The 14793-nt window shown below is 41.5% G+C and overlaps 1 protein-coding gene across 1 annotated transcript in view; it reads right to left on the bottom strand.

Annotated features, from left to right (window-relative positions):
* Positions 1 to 8819, bottom strand: part of alkbh5 (alkB homolog 5, RNA demethylase) — a 29250-nt gene extending 20431 nt beyond the window's left edge. Inside the window, exon 1 of the mRNA XM_048609301.1 lies at positions 7690 to 8819. Within this exon, the coding sequence (XP_048465258.1) occupies positions 7690 to 8426 (737 nt within the window). The 5' untranslated portion in view covers positions 8427 to 8819. The remainder of the gene's footprint in view (positions 1 to 7689) is intronic.
* Between the last annotated feature and the right edge of the window lie 5974 nt (positions 8820 to 14793).

Raw genomic sequence — 14793 nt, 5'->3', positions numbered from 1 at the left:
GACAGAACTGGAAAGAAATGTCAACTTCAGCACAAGCAATGTTGAACTGGTTTCAGTGAGTTACAAGGATCTAGAGAAACTGGGTGAAAATTGATGAGAAAAGACAGTACTTCTTCCAGAAGGACACAAACTAGAATTCTGGAATTACTGAAGTCTGCAAAGGGTGAAAGCAGGTGAAATAGCATTTGTAGGTGTAAAAATTATATTGGCAAATGAAATGAGATGTTATAAGTTAAACTGGAATAGAATTTGAAACCAATCACCAAGTTGAGTAATGATGTCAACTCAGTTGACAAAATATGAAGCCAGTACATCATCAGCACAGCTGAGTAGAAAATAATTAGGCTGAAGTCACATAAACGTTAAAATCGAACCATAAACTTACTTCTGTCAACACCTGTGACTAGGTATCAGATGGTAATTGACAAGTGCAGCAACAGCAATAAAAGTTAATGGTTCCATGAAGAAGGAATGTTGATAGATTATCAGCATACAAGAAAACTTGTAGATATTACCAAAAGATAACAGGTCAATTGTAACTAGGAGGGAGTCAGAGATGGAGCTCCAAAATCCACAAATAACTTTGCAGGCTTAGAGAGCAATGGATACGGGTCTATGTCTTTGTAGATGAAGTTGAGGAAAGAAAGCAAGATTCGGGAAGGAGGGAGGCAAGGCAAAAGTTCATACGCATGCAAAACAAAAAAAATCACCAATGTGGGGATTCAGAGCATATGTACAAAAGTAGAACTAGGAAACAGTGAAATGTGTATATGGCTTATGAGTAATGAGCATCTAGAAGGGAAGGCAACAATAGTGATGAAGACTGAAGTAGTCCAATACAGGTTGTGGTGCAACCTGAAACAATCAAAGTTCCACACCAATCTCAAAAGATTACACAATAGTCGATGAATTGAAATATTGACTTGTAAATACTAGATACCTTTAATCAGTAGTGTGGCATTTTAATTCAATATTAAGCCAACTCTGCAGATCAAAGATTTCAGGATGAACAAAACAAAATTGTTGTGACTGTATTATAAATAAATTTCCTCCAGAATTAGAAATAAGCACAATAGTTAATGCTCCTTTTATACGCATTGCAATAAATAAATGGGATATAGTGTTTACTCAGCTGAGAAGACAGAACTACTCAAACGCCAGACATCCACTCAAGATGATCACTTCTATTTAATAATCAGCAGGACTGAAAGAAACAGCTCCCATTCATTCTCTACTTGCTGATAAGCTCCGCCACTTTGAAAGCATTGATGCAGATATTGAGATTGGGAGCTAAATGTTGTTTCCCCCACACAAAAATCATTTGGCCAAACAGCTCTATGTTGGCATTTATGCTACAGGAGTCCCTTTCATGCTTAACATCCAGTCTGTCAATCTATTCTTCAATTCCTTTCTTCTTCATTCACTTCTCTTGGTTCCACTTTTAACTAGGTATCTCAAATATCCCTTGTGGTAAAGAATTCTGCATTCTCACCATTCTCTGGATAAAGAAGTTCCTCCTGAATTCTCAAATGAGGGCTTCCATCAGGTCATTGCTCGGAAAAGAAAAGGCCAAGGAAACAGTCCCAACTTGTTCAACCCTTCAGTGCTGGTATCATTCCAAGAATTTTTTTTTGATTCTAGAACTCTCCATCTAATTTTTTTTTTTGCACTCGTCTTTATTAATTGTACACCCCTCTTTGGTGTAGTCTATGAAACAGTTTTGAAACTAACTTCAAATCTATGATCCAAACTGTCCATGCAAATATTGAATAACAGTGGATCTAGCACCGATTCACCAAAGTCCATCTCACACCTTTTGTCAATCTGAATAAATAGTGTACCATGAACCTCAACTGTTTTCTTTTTATTCTAAGTCTACAATCCATTATGATACTTGCCTGGCTCCAAACGTATTGAACTTAGGCATAAGTCCACTGTCTATCTCACCTGTGTCTACATATATATTGTGTGAAAATACATGTGTTGTGTGCCAGGATCTGGTATTAACTGGTGCGTGATCACCTTTTCAAATAGGCATTTAAATGTTCAGCAGTGCATTTTATCTGGTTCCGTAGTAAACAAAAATGATGGATCTCCGTTTTAGAAAAATATGGTCACAGTTTGGGTGCCAATAATTCCTAGGATAAACAAATAGACATATTCAGCGCATTACTAGTCAAAATTCTGATTGGGTCAATAGAATGCTTGCAGTCAAAAAGGAATACCTAAACGGCTCAGCCAGAGTGAATTGAATGTATTCTGACACCATGAAGGGAGATAGTGTGCCAATTTCAAATCTTTCCTTCAATCATACTCTGAACTATATTATTGTACCTCTGTCTCAGGGACCTAAAATAATAATATTTTATCACTGACAAATCTTCAAACAGTCACGCATTAAGAGCGGCAACTTAGTCCAAAGTCATAAGGCACAAACATTGTTGAAATGCCCATTACTGGCATGTTACCACCCCAACAATAACTTCAAAACCACAACCGATACTGTTTGAAAACTAGCCTGCAAGACAGCAGCCCCAAAACAGAAGAAATTTTCCAAGTAAGTGATTGTCAAGAACCTTCGGAATAGAGATTTTCTAATTAACCTGTTCAGAAATGTTATTACACATCTCTGGAACATGTGAGATTTGAACCCAGGCCTCCTCGTTCACAAGTAGGGACACTACCACTGCACAAGAGGCCTACTGAAGAACCTTGGAGTCAGCTACAACCCCTCAAGCTGCAGATTGGACTATTTTGGGAATTATCTAGGTCAGGATATCTCATGACACTGATCACAAATGATCAAATTTGTACCTATTAATTAGGCCCTATAATAAAATACTCTACAACTTACGAGAAATTTTACAGACAAACATTTGTGAAACAGCACAATGGGCAATGCCTTCTCTAGTAGAAAATGATGAAAGTCTTTTTAAAATATGTTATTTCACAGGATGTGCTGTTATTGGCTAGACCAGTAATGGTTATCCAACCCTAATTGCCCAAGTGCACATGTAGGCCAGATCAGGTAGGGACAAGGACTTCCTTTCCTAAAGACATTAAAGAACCATTAAAGTGAAAGATGAGAAAATAACCTGCGTCCTGGATGTCTACCAGCCTCTTTCTTCCAGCATAGACCTGAGCTACAGAGCATAAAATTTGTCTACTTTCCCCCCACCCAACTCCTGTTTTTATCCCACTTTATTTACATGCCCTCTGGATTGCTCTCATTATGCCTTATTTTGTCCTATCACATGTCATTTAATCTTTCCCCTATTCACTATCTGACTACTTTATCGATGCTTCCTTTCCTTCCCTATTTGCCCTAATTTATCCTTAATCTACTATCATTTGCTTCTAAATTGTATGTAGGGTTAAGGTTTAAAGAGTCAAGTTACCCCATCTCAGTTGGTGTTCTTTAACCTGACAATTTCATTATCTGTTTAAGATTTCCCAAATCCGAAGTGCTTTGCTTTTTATTCTAAGCATTTGGAAGAGAATAGAGACGATCTTCATACTACCCCATCCTACCCCCACCTCAAGTGATAACGAACTCAAAAGGCAGAATGCAGAGAACACATCAAGTTAACCACTTAAAGTCACTTACTTCTATATAGCATCTTTCATGTAGCAAAATATCCCAAGGTGCTGCACAGGAGCATAACTGGCCAAGAAGTGACAACTGTTTCAAAGTATACGACAGATAACAAAATTGAGTTTGAGGTTTTGAAGGAGGATTTTAAAGGAGAGGTTAGTGGAAGAATTTAAGAGTGCGTGTGATCTAAAGGGCTGAAGCCATGGTCACCAACAGCAGGATGAAATGAAGATTGGTGAGGGAAATGCACAACAGCCCAGAGTTACTAGAATGTGGAAATCACAGGACTGTAGGAGAATATGGAATGAAGAAAAAATGAAGTTCTTAAAGAGTATGCAATTTTTCAACATTAAAGGCGCTTGTGGACTGGAAATCCAATAAATTCATGGAAAGGGATCAGTGTCACAAACTTCACTAAAACATCTCAAATAGGAACGAAGTTGACCATTTTTTCCAAAATACCTTTCTACTTCAATTCACCACAACTCTACAGCAATTCCAAGTAGGTCAGTGCAATATCTGTGACGAACAGATCAGTTAAAATTTCTATTGTGACATTTTCTGCAAATCTCTAAGTGGCTAGCTCCATCAATAAATACTGTCTGGCCTACTTGCCATGTTTGCTGTTTTTCTTTCAACAACCAGAAAGTCCAAGTGTTGAAGGCATGAATGAGAATGGCTGGCTACAACTAACTCGAGTAGCTAGCAACACAAATAAAACACTCAATGCCAATGAGTTTCAGACATATTCCACGTCAAACAAGTTATCATTCAAGGCAGCCGAGTACAGAAGTCCAACACCACCATTTTAGTACAGAAACCGCACCATGCTTGCACATTACTCCAACACTTTGTGCTACACAAGCTGGTTGCTTACAGATGCTTATCTACAGTTCTGCACATCACCGGAACAGGAGTAGTCATTTAGCCCTTGAGCCGGTTCCACGATTCAATGAGATCATGGCTGATCTGTGGGCTAATTTCATGTCCCTACCTTTAGCCCGTATCCCTTAAAACCTTTGCTTAACAAAAATTTTATTTTAACTCTGAGATAGATACAAGTGGACCTGCATCCATTGCCTTTATTGTGAAGACAGTTCCAAACATCTGCCATCCTGTGTGTAGAAATGCTTCCTAACATCCCTCCTGAATGGTCTGGCTCCAATTCTTAGAGTATACCCCCTAGTTCTAGAATCCCCAACCAGTGGAAATAGTTTCTCTTTATTTAGCCTGTGTGTGTTTTTTGATATCTTGAAGAAAATTCTTGAGCATTAATGGCAGTCAGAAACTGTTTTAATTCCTGTTATCTGTGCCCAATTTCAAGAAAATGTTGGAAATCTACAGCTAAGTCATGTAACTATTTCTGATTTCCAGCACTGACAATTTTACCATTTACCCTAATCAAGTCCTAAATTTGAAAGGCTGAGTGGAATATGAGATAACAATGTGGAGCTGGAGAAACACCGCAGGCCAGGCAACATCAGAGGAGCAGGAAAGTTAACGTTTCAGTCCGATCCCGACCCAAAATGTCAACTTTCCTGCTCCACTGATGCTGCCTGGCCTGCTGTGTTCCTCCAGCTCCACATTGTGTTATCTCTGACTCCAACATTGGCAGTTCTTACTATCTCTGGCTGAATGGAATAAATGCTTTTCTATATGGAAGGAGTATGATGAAGAGGACTATCCAAGTCTTCTGGTTTGAAAAAGGTCTGCATATGGATTGTAAAAGTCAGACATGCAAATTCCTCTTTCAGCATAGTCTAACTGGCTTCAAATACATGTCAAAATCACAACAGGACCAAGACCCAAGAGTAATAATGCATTATCTGAATTACTTTTCCTCGTGAGCTTAGCGTCAATGACTAGCATGAGAACTAGCCAAGGTATTGTCTCTACTTAACAAACCAATAGATGCATATTCCAGTACTGTGATTAAAGAAACAATAGTCCATTTCTCAACTGAGAACAAACCCGGAACTTCTTACTGTTTAAAGCTTTGGTATTAAGTGGGTGTAATTACCTATGAAGGGGCATGGGTAAAATATAACATTATAGGAATTGATTGTAGCAGTCAACTTACTAATTAGAACATGTTTGAATGTTGCTTGCCTTTAGAAGCCATTCAATTTTCCTTTTACGGAGCTGTAATGGAGGTGCCTACTGTAGTGCCATACACCACAGCTTGTACATGCTAGCTTGCTGTATACAAATATGTCGCTCATTACAAAGCTTGATCGACAGAAAAAAATATGTTTGACAGATACAATCCTAACAGTCTAAGTTCATGAGCTACAGGCTTTGATAGAAAAAAATACAAGCTATTAAAAACAAAAAGGAAAAAAAAAATCAGGACGTCTATTCAAATAATTACGTCCTGGAATGAGGTCATTAATCAGACTGTAGTTCAGTCCATGTTAGTCTCAAAACTTTTGAAAAATAGCATTTCATATGAAATGCTCTCATTTAGCCACTAAAGTTTTTAAGGAATTTTGAACGGTTAAGTTTAGTACCTAACACACAAGCACTTTACAACAAAGAAAATACATAGAAGTGGATATGAACACATGTTCTTTAAACAATAAACAATAATACAAGGATGCAAATTCAGAACTACACAAGTCAATAAGATTGTGTATGAAATTAATCAATGGATGATATAGTATTAAAGACTAGAATTTAAAGATCATAAAGTAAAATCTCATCCTGGAGAGATTGGCTTCGGTCAAACTGTCAGTGAACAGTGCACAAAGTTATGCAGGTTTAATGGCGAATGAAAACAAATACAACCAAATTGGTGACAAATATCAACAACATTCCATAAGTTAATAAAAGAAGTAGTCTCTGCCAATGTCATCCTTCAACGAGCTGGTCAAAGCAGCTCTCAAACCTCATCCATTAACATTCCCTTCCTAAACATCACTTTTTCTCCACATGCCCAAATTGAAATCTTATTTGGAAGGAAAACGTAGCTGCCAAACTGCAGACTAAATTTGTGACATGGAGTGTTGATATACTTCACTCGTGTGCTGGTATTATGAATTTCAGCTTCTAGTTACATAATACAGTTATGACACTTACCTGAATAAATAAGTGCATAATTATCACACAACAAATTCCTTGAACATTATTTGCAATGTTAAATCGGAATAAACGTAGTAAACTGAAAAGTTTTGAGAGAAAAAAACTACCTAAAATCCACAATCAGAAGGTTTGGATTTAATAGCTGGCAAACTAACCAGGAGAGATAATTTTCTTTGACTCACAATCTGGAATACATAAAACATATTTGACCTAGTTTCAACAGGGAATTGGATACATAAATACATGCTTTACATGGTTGGAGAATATCCCATAGCATCTTAAATAGCAGGAGCAGGATGCTCATCTCCTTCAGCCTTTACTGTCATGATTCAATAAGACCATAACTTATCTGTAGCTGAACTGCATGCACCCACTTTGGTTTTGTCTGTTTACGACCTCAACTAGCAAAAATCTCAGTCTCAGATTTCAAATCATTGAGATAGCACTTGTTAACAGTGGAAAGGAGCTCCAGCAGTGCATGACATATTTTCCAACTTCTGTCCTGAGTGGCCTACTCTTAGGTCATTCCGGTGTCCTAACCTGCCTAACTAGCAGAAAAGTTTCACTGTAATATATTAATTCCATTCCAACGCCATTCCCTATTTCAGCTACTGTCTCAAAACATTCAATGAGGTTTATTAGATAAGATCTATCTTTACAAATCCAAATGAATTCAACCAGTGATAAAATAAGCAATGAAAAAGGGCAAGGAGTCAGATAAATTGAAAACAAATTTCAGACTGCTTTGTTCTGTATAATGTTATCCCAAGAATAATAACTCTAATGTGAAGTCCTAAATCTTACTGCCAGGAAACAGCCAAAAATCGAAACTATAGAAATTGGTTCGTTTTTGGCGGAAACCATATTACCTTCCAGAAATCCGAGAGATAGCGCTGATATCTTCATCACTTGCTCCCACCCCAACCCTCCAATGAGGGCAAAGAATGTTAGAACTTTGTAAAGATTACACTCTTCAAGCGTATTAGAAGATGCTCATTCCATCTGCCACTCACCTAAGCACAGTGACACTCCCTCTCCGTACAGGTAAATAATAAACCGGCTCCGATACCCGAATGGGCTTAAATTGGAACTTGCAGCCGAAGCAGAGCGCCGAGTCGCTGAAGAAGGAAACGGAAACGATGGGCCTTTCGAAAATATGGATGGGATCCACGTGGGACACGATGCAGCCGCCCGGTTGATAGTCATTGATGACGGCACTGTTGACGAAGCCTTCAGGGATAATCCGGTGATCCACAAGCTTCTTGATGACCAGGTCGTGGACCCAGTCAGGGATGTCGTCCACGTCTCCCTTAGGATAAAGGCGCTCCTGGCCAGGACCCCGCTTTTCCAACTGCGAGCCATAGGTGTAGCCTTCCCCGAAGAAGTATTTGTTCCGCAAAGGGGCCCTGTCCACCGTGTGGTCGCGGTAAATGCCCTTCTCGGCCCGGGAAACCACGTCGTCGATTTGTGTCTCGATCTGGGTACACTGGTCGGCAGTGAAGAGCCGCACCTGGCGGATACCCTGCTTCACCCGCCGGGCTTCTCCTTGCCGCTCGTCGTCGTAGTCGCTATGGTATTTGCTGTGCTCGTACTCGTCGGCGCCGCCGCACAGTCCCGGCAGGCCGGCCTCCCCCGTCTCTGCCTCGAGTTTCCGCTTGCGACCATTGTAAGGGGCCGAGGCCGCCCGCTGCTTTTCGCGGTGAGGCGACTGAAGCTTCTCCCTCAAGTCTGCGTAGCCACCCGCCGCCATCTTGGCCGGGGAAGGGGCGGGGTTAATGAGTAAGGGGCGGGGTTAGTATGTGAGGGGCAAGTAATTGTCAACAATGAGCCATTGCGCATGCTCTCCGCAACGCACGTTCAGTTCCAGGCTCCAGCGGCGTTGCGCATGCTCAGCAGCGACCGGATGGTGACGAACGCAGCTCAGGTATTTAACAACCTTAATAAACGGTTCATTTTCCGTCAAACTTCTCCGAACAAGCAGTGTACAACCATCGCCTGGGAAAATTACAAGCCGCTGTTCTTTGTATATGGTTTTCGCAGTAACTGTCGGCTGCCAAACGCTATCCCAGACGATCCGCAGTTGCTTCCACCACGCTAACGCTTCATCGTAACCTCACGCCGGATGCCCCACCCACTGGCGGATGCGATTGGTTAGAAGCCGCGTCTTGGTCAGCAGGTGGGGCTATGCCCAGTGCCTATAGGTCCTCACCACTGTCAATCAGGTGCATTTCAGGCCGTCAGCGCCAATCTGAGGGACTGTCGTTGGTCTTCGCCGCCGCCAATCGCTGCCCTCTCGTTTGCCTGTAAAATAATGCTTGGCTGAGAATGACATTTATTTATTTCAGGTTACTTTATTGCCAGCTGTTTATAAGTGGGAGGTGGGAAGTGTGGATGCTACTTGTTTGCTACACTTAAATAATGAATTTTGCTCCCAGAAAAACACCAGAAAAGCAGTACGTGAATCAAACACTGGCTCCAGGCTCAGATTAGGAGTCAGTTAGGCTTATCATGACCCCACGGTAAAGATTTAGCCAATTACTAACTTTCTGCAATCCTATTTGCCATTATATAACATTCCCAACTGCGGTACGTTTTTATCCATTCACAACATTTCTTTATAATTAAAAAAAAAACATTTCTTCGGTCTTTTGTGGGGCAGTAGTAATGACATTACCTCTGGAGCAGGAGGCCCAGGTTAGTGTCAGAACAGGTTGATTAGAAAAAAGATACACAATTTCTTTCACCGGATGCTTGACCGCAATAATGACACACGGGGTCCTGTTTACAGACAGGGAGTGCCTTCAGGTCTCCCTCAGGACCTGTTTGTTACTAGAGCCTGATCAATGTCTGGAACATGGTTGACTTGTGTCAGGTTGACTTGTGTCAGGTTTCTCTGCAATCAGGGTTCTCACCAGAGACCTACTACTCGGTAATCTGCACCTCCACCATCACAGGTTCGACTGGCCGGCTGAGGAGTGGGCCAGGCTGCAGGGGTAACCAGAGTCTTGGACCTGCTCAGTGGCAGAGGCCTGGGCTGAATGTTGCTGCAGGAATTGACAAGCAGGGTGGCAGTGGATGTACAGCTCACAGCTGATGTCACCTGTTGCCAGAAATGACTGTGCTCAGACTTGATGTCTCTCCCAGGAGCCCACAACTCATAATCTGGGCTGCCTCTTGGGTATGTTTAGTATGTTTTCTCACCTTGCACAAAGGGGCTGCTGCTGCTGCTGCGCATCATTAACCTCGACTCCTTCATTCGCTACCTGGACAACCCTTGGCATGCTTATTTGCCGCTAGGCAGCGGCGATTCCCTAGTGGAGGGCTTTCTATGCTGGAGTCCTCCAGTTTTTCATCGGGGTGACTTGGGGGTGTTGCACGCAGCAGTCCCTTGTAACCGCAGATTGTGCTGGTTCACAGACTCCTAGCCCAGCTGTTTATTTTGTGGCCCCATGGAGTCCATGGACCATGTGTATGTTGGTTGTGGACATTTGCACACCTTTTTTAGTTACTTGAAAAACCTTCTGTGTTTTTGGTTGCACTTCAGCCCTACATTCCTGATCTTTGGGCATCCAGCGTGGATGGTTATGCGCAGAGCAGAGGACCTCCTTGTGGATCTGCTCCTGGGCCTCCTGGCTGGCTGTAAATAGATGGGCACTCTGGGGGTTACAGTGCTTTATTTCCCCTTCCAACTCCATTTTGATTTAGTTCCTTTCTGCTCTGCTGACTGCTTTCCTCCCTCACTGTGATGGTTTGTATAGCCCATAATGGGTTTTGCATGTAAATTTCTAATTGGCTGCATGGGTCATTACTGATGGTTAATAGTTAAAAACAAAAAAGTCACGGTGATTTGGTGATGGGAAAGTTGTTTAGTTGTGATAGCACTTGTGGATATAAAAAAAGAAAAAAAACACAGGCAATTGATGAGGGGGTGAAAGGGTCTCTTGTGGTGCAGTGTCCCTACCCCTGGGCCAGAGTTCTGGTTTCAAGTCCCACCTGCTCCTGAGGTGTGTAATAACATTTCTGAGCAGGTTGAATTTTGGAAAAAAAGTAAACATTTCTAGCACAGGAGGCTATTCGGAGTATTGTGTCTGTACTGACATTATACTGTATCACTGCTCAACCCTGCAGGTCTCTCCATAGGTAAACATTCTCAGCTTCAAATAATTATGCAGTTTTTATTCTTCGGGGACAATCTTAGAATGACAGCAGGCCATTTAGGACTGAATTGAGGAAAGCTGAAATCTTGGGCATCAGCACTTATGCTAGTGGCTAGATTGGGGTTGGTGATGTTCGTAGTGAACCATAAGGTCCCCGTCAAGATGTGGACTTGTAATCCGTTTGCATGTTGTGGAGTAATGAGTTAACTGTACATTTATTCAAATAATAACTACCGGGCATGTGCAAGAGGAGCCTTATTTTGACGTCAGATCACAAGGAACTGGAACCTGGATCTATAGGGTTGCAGAGATGTCTTCTCTTACCATCTCATGTATTTTCGCCTGAGTGAAGTTCCAATCTTACAACACGGTGGCAACAATGACCACACCATCGGACCTGGAGGCAAGTAAAACAGAGTGCCTGAGGTAAAACTCAGTTTTACTCTTAAGAATATCTGCTGAGCATGTGGGTGATAGCTAGTCACATGGAACTGGGATCTGCCTCTGTAAGGTTTCAGAGATGTCCTTTTTTACTATCCATTGTATACTACTATGTTCAATAAAGCCTGTTAACATCAGATCCTACTACGGTGTTTTGTCTTAAATGATTCATTTAGGGGATTCTGGCATCACTCATTGGGACAGAATTTATTGTTCATCCCTCGTTGCTGTTGAAAATGTGGTGGTGAGTTGCCTTCTTGAACCATAGCAGTTCATTTGATGTAGATAGACCCACAATGCTGTTAAGGAGGGAGTTCCAGGATTTTGAACTAGTGACACTGAAGGAATAGTGACACATCTCCAATCAGGATGGTGTGTGGCTTGAAAGGATACTTGTAGGTGGTGGTATTCTCATGTATATGCTACCCTTGTCCTTTTCAGATGGTAGTAGTCGTGGGTTTGAAAGGTGCTGTGTGCAGAGCCTTGGTGAATCTCATTGTGCATCTTGTAGGTGGTACACATTCTGCCATTGAACATCCATAAGATGTAGAAGCAGAATTAGACTATTTGGCCTATCATGTGTGCTTCACAATTTGATCATGCTGATATGTTTCTAAACCCCGTTGCCCTGCCTTCTTCCCGTAATCCTCGATCCTCTTATCGATCAAGAAACTATCTATCGATCTTAAGTACACTCAATAACTTGGCCTCTGCAGCAATGAATTACACAGATTAACCACCCTTTGGCTGAAGAAATTCATTGTCAGCACAGTTCTAAAAGGTTGTCCCTTCAGTCTGAGGCTGTGCCCTGAGTCCTAATCTCTCCTACTAGTAGAAGGTTTCAGAAATCTGCTGCACAATGGGACTAGTGGAAACATCTTCTCCATGTCCACTCTATCAAGGCCTTTCAGTATTCTATACATTTCAATGAGATACCCCCCTCATCCTTCTAATCTACACTCCGAGTACAGACCCGGCATTCTCAACTGCTCCTCATACGACAAATCCTTCATCCTGGGACAATTCTTGTAAACCTCACCTTGACCCCTCCAAGGCAATCAAATCCTTCCTTAGATATGGGACCCAAAACTGCTCACAATATTCCAAATGTGGTCTGACCAGAGCCTTAGACAGCCTCAGCAGTACCTCTCTGCTCTTGTATTCTAGCCCTCTTGAAATGAATGTTAACATTGCATTTGCCTTCCTAACTGCCAACTGAACCTGCATGTTAACCTTAAGAGAGTCTTGAACTAGGACTCCCTAGTTCCATTGTGCATCAGATTCGATCCACATCTCGACTCTCCTTACCAAAGTGTATAACCTCACACTTTTCCACATTGTATTCCATCTACCACTTCTTTGCCCACCCTCCTAGCCTGTTCAAGTCCTTCTGCAGTCTCCCCACTTTCTCAACGCTACCTGTCCCTCCGCTTATCTTTATGTCATCTTAGCAACAATGGCCTCAGTTCCTTCATCCAGATCGTTAATGTATAACGTCATTAGTTGTGTTCTCAACAAGGACACTTGTCCACAGTCACCACTAGTCACAGGTTGCCATACTTTCATCCCTACTCTCTATCTTCTGCCAGTCAGCCAAATCTCTATCAATGCCAGTACATTACCCCTAATGTCATGGGATCTTAGCATACGCTTCCAAGTACTCTGCATCTCACCCTTAACAATGGACTCTAAAATATTAACAAAGACCAAGATCAGGCTAAATGGACTATAGACTCTTGTCTTCTGCCTCCCTTAAATAGTGGTGTTAGATTAGTCATTTTCCAGTCTTCTGGGACCTTGCCTGACTCTAGTAATTCTTGAAAGATCACCACCAATGGTCTACAATCTCCGCAGCTATCTTCTTCAGAACTCTGGGTGTGGTCCATCTGGCCTGGGTGTTTTATCTACCTTCAGACCTTTCAGCTTCTGCTTTGTGATGGCCACTACACTCACTTCTACCCCCTTGACACTCTTGAAGTTCTGGTATGCTGCTGATATCTTCCACTGTGAAAAATGATGAATTATACCTATTCAGTCCTTCCACCATTTATTTATTCCCTATTACTACTTCTCCAGTCTCATTTTCCAGCAGTCCAAGGTCCACTCTTGAATCTCTCTTACATTTTATAAATCTTAAAAAAAATTCTTACAATACTCTTGCATCAATGGTGGAGGGAGTGAATGTTTGTGAATATTATACTGATCAAGTGGACAGATTTGTCTTGGATGGTGTCAAGCTTCTTGAGTGTTGTTGGAGCTGCATTGTCCAGGAAAGTGGGGAGTATTTCATCATATTCCTGACTTGTACTTTGTAGATTGTGGACAGCCTTTGTAGGATCAAGAAATGAGTTACTTGCTGCAGGATTCCTAGCGTCTGATCTGCTCTTGAGGCTACAGTATTTATATAGTTAGCCCAGTTCATTTTCCTGTTAATGATAATTCCCCAGGATGTTCATAATGGGGGACTCCGCAATGGTAATGCCGTTGAATGTCAAAGGAGTCCAATGGGGGCATGGGATTTCTGATGAGTTCATGGGATTTCTTGAGTTCCTGTGTCGTTGGGAGTACTACATTATCTGTCACCTGGTGGAGGGACAGAAGAATTAACCCCTGTGTCTTGACTAATAATTATCCCTCTGTCAACATCAAACAATCAGTTATCTGTTGCTGTTTGTGGGAGCTTGCTGTGTTTGATTTGGCTGCCACATTTCCCACATTCATAAGTGACTACATTTCAAAGTACCTTAATTGGCTATCAACTGCTTTTAGATATCTGGTATGTGAAGTGCTACAGGAATGAAATTTTAAAAATTTCTTATACATCAAATTGTGTTCTGAAGATAGTAAATTTCTGAGATTCCTTGGTTAGATGTACTGACAAAATCCATGCTTGGCTTCCAGTTTGGAGAAGAATTTACCTCCTGTGAATTGGGGATTAAATTCCTCTCATACTAGAATCTTGAGTGGGCATTGCTTCAGGAAGAGGTTTAGATGTCTTGGATTGAGGTGCACCTTAATTACGCTGTCCTTTGGTATGCGTGTAAATTGAACTACACCAATCTGTATGGTGATTCACATGGCCAATGATGCTCAAGTTTTTCTTGTATGTGAGTCCTGCACATTCTGGGACGATCAGTTGACAGATTTACATTTTCTCAGACATGTTATATGACATTGCTGCTGAAATTTCCTGTGGTCAACCCTGTCTGGCTACAAGTTGTTGTAAATCCTGGTATGAATCAAATCAAGTATTCTTTGACACTTCTGCTGTCATGAGTGTCTTGATGAATTTATGTACGATTTTGAGAGCCATACACACTGATGGTCCTTGTCCACTCATGTCTACAAGGTAAAATATTTGTGGTTTCTATGCTTAATTGCTATTGCCACATTGCATTATTAGTGTACCAATGTAGTATATTAGTGACACATTGTCTGCAGTTGTTAGCAGTTACCACTTACAATTGATTTCCAATGATCTTGGTACATTGAGACTGATTAGAAACTTTCACCAGGTCC

This window comes from Rhincodon typus, chromosome 21 (genome assembly GCF_021869965.1).
Source record: "Rhincodon typus isolate 14 chromosome 21, sRhiTyp1.1, whole genome shotgun sequence".
Lineage (NCBI taxonomy): Eukaryota > Metazoa > Chordata > Chondrichthyes > Orectolobiformes > Rhincodontidae > Rhincodon > Rhincodon typus.
The sequence above is the reverse complement of the archived record's forward strand: the minus strand, read 5'-3'. Positions and strand labels throughout refer to the sequence as shown.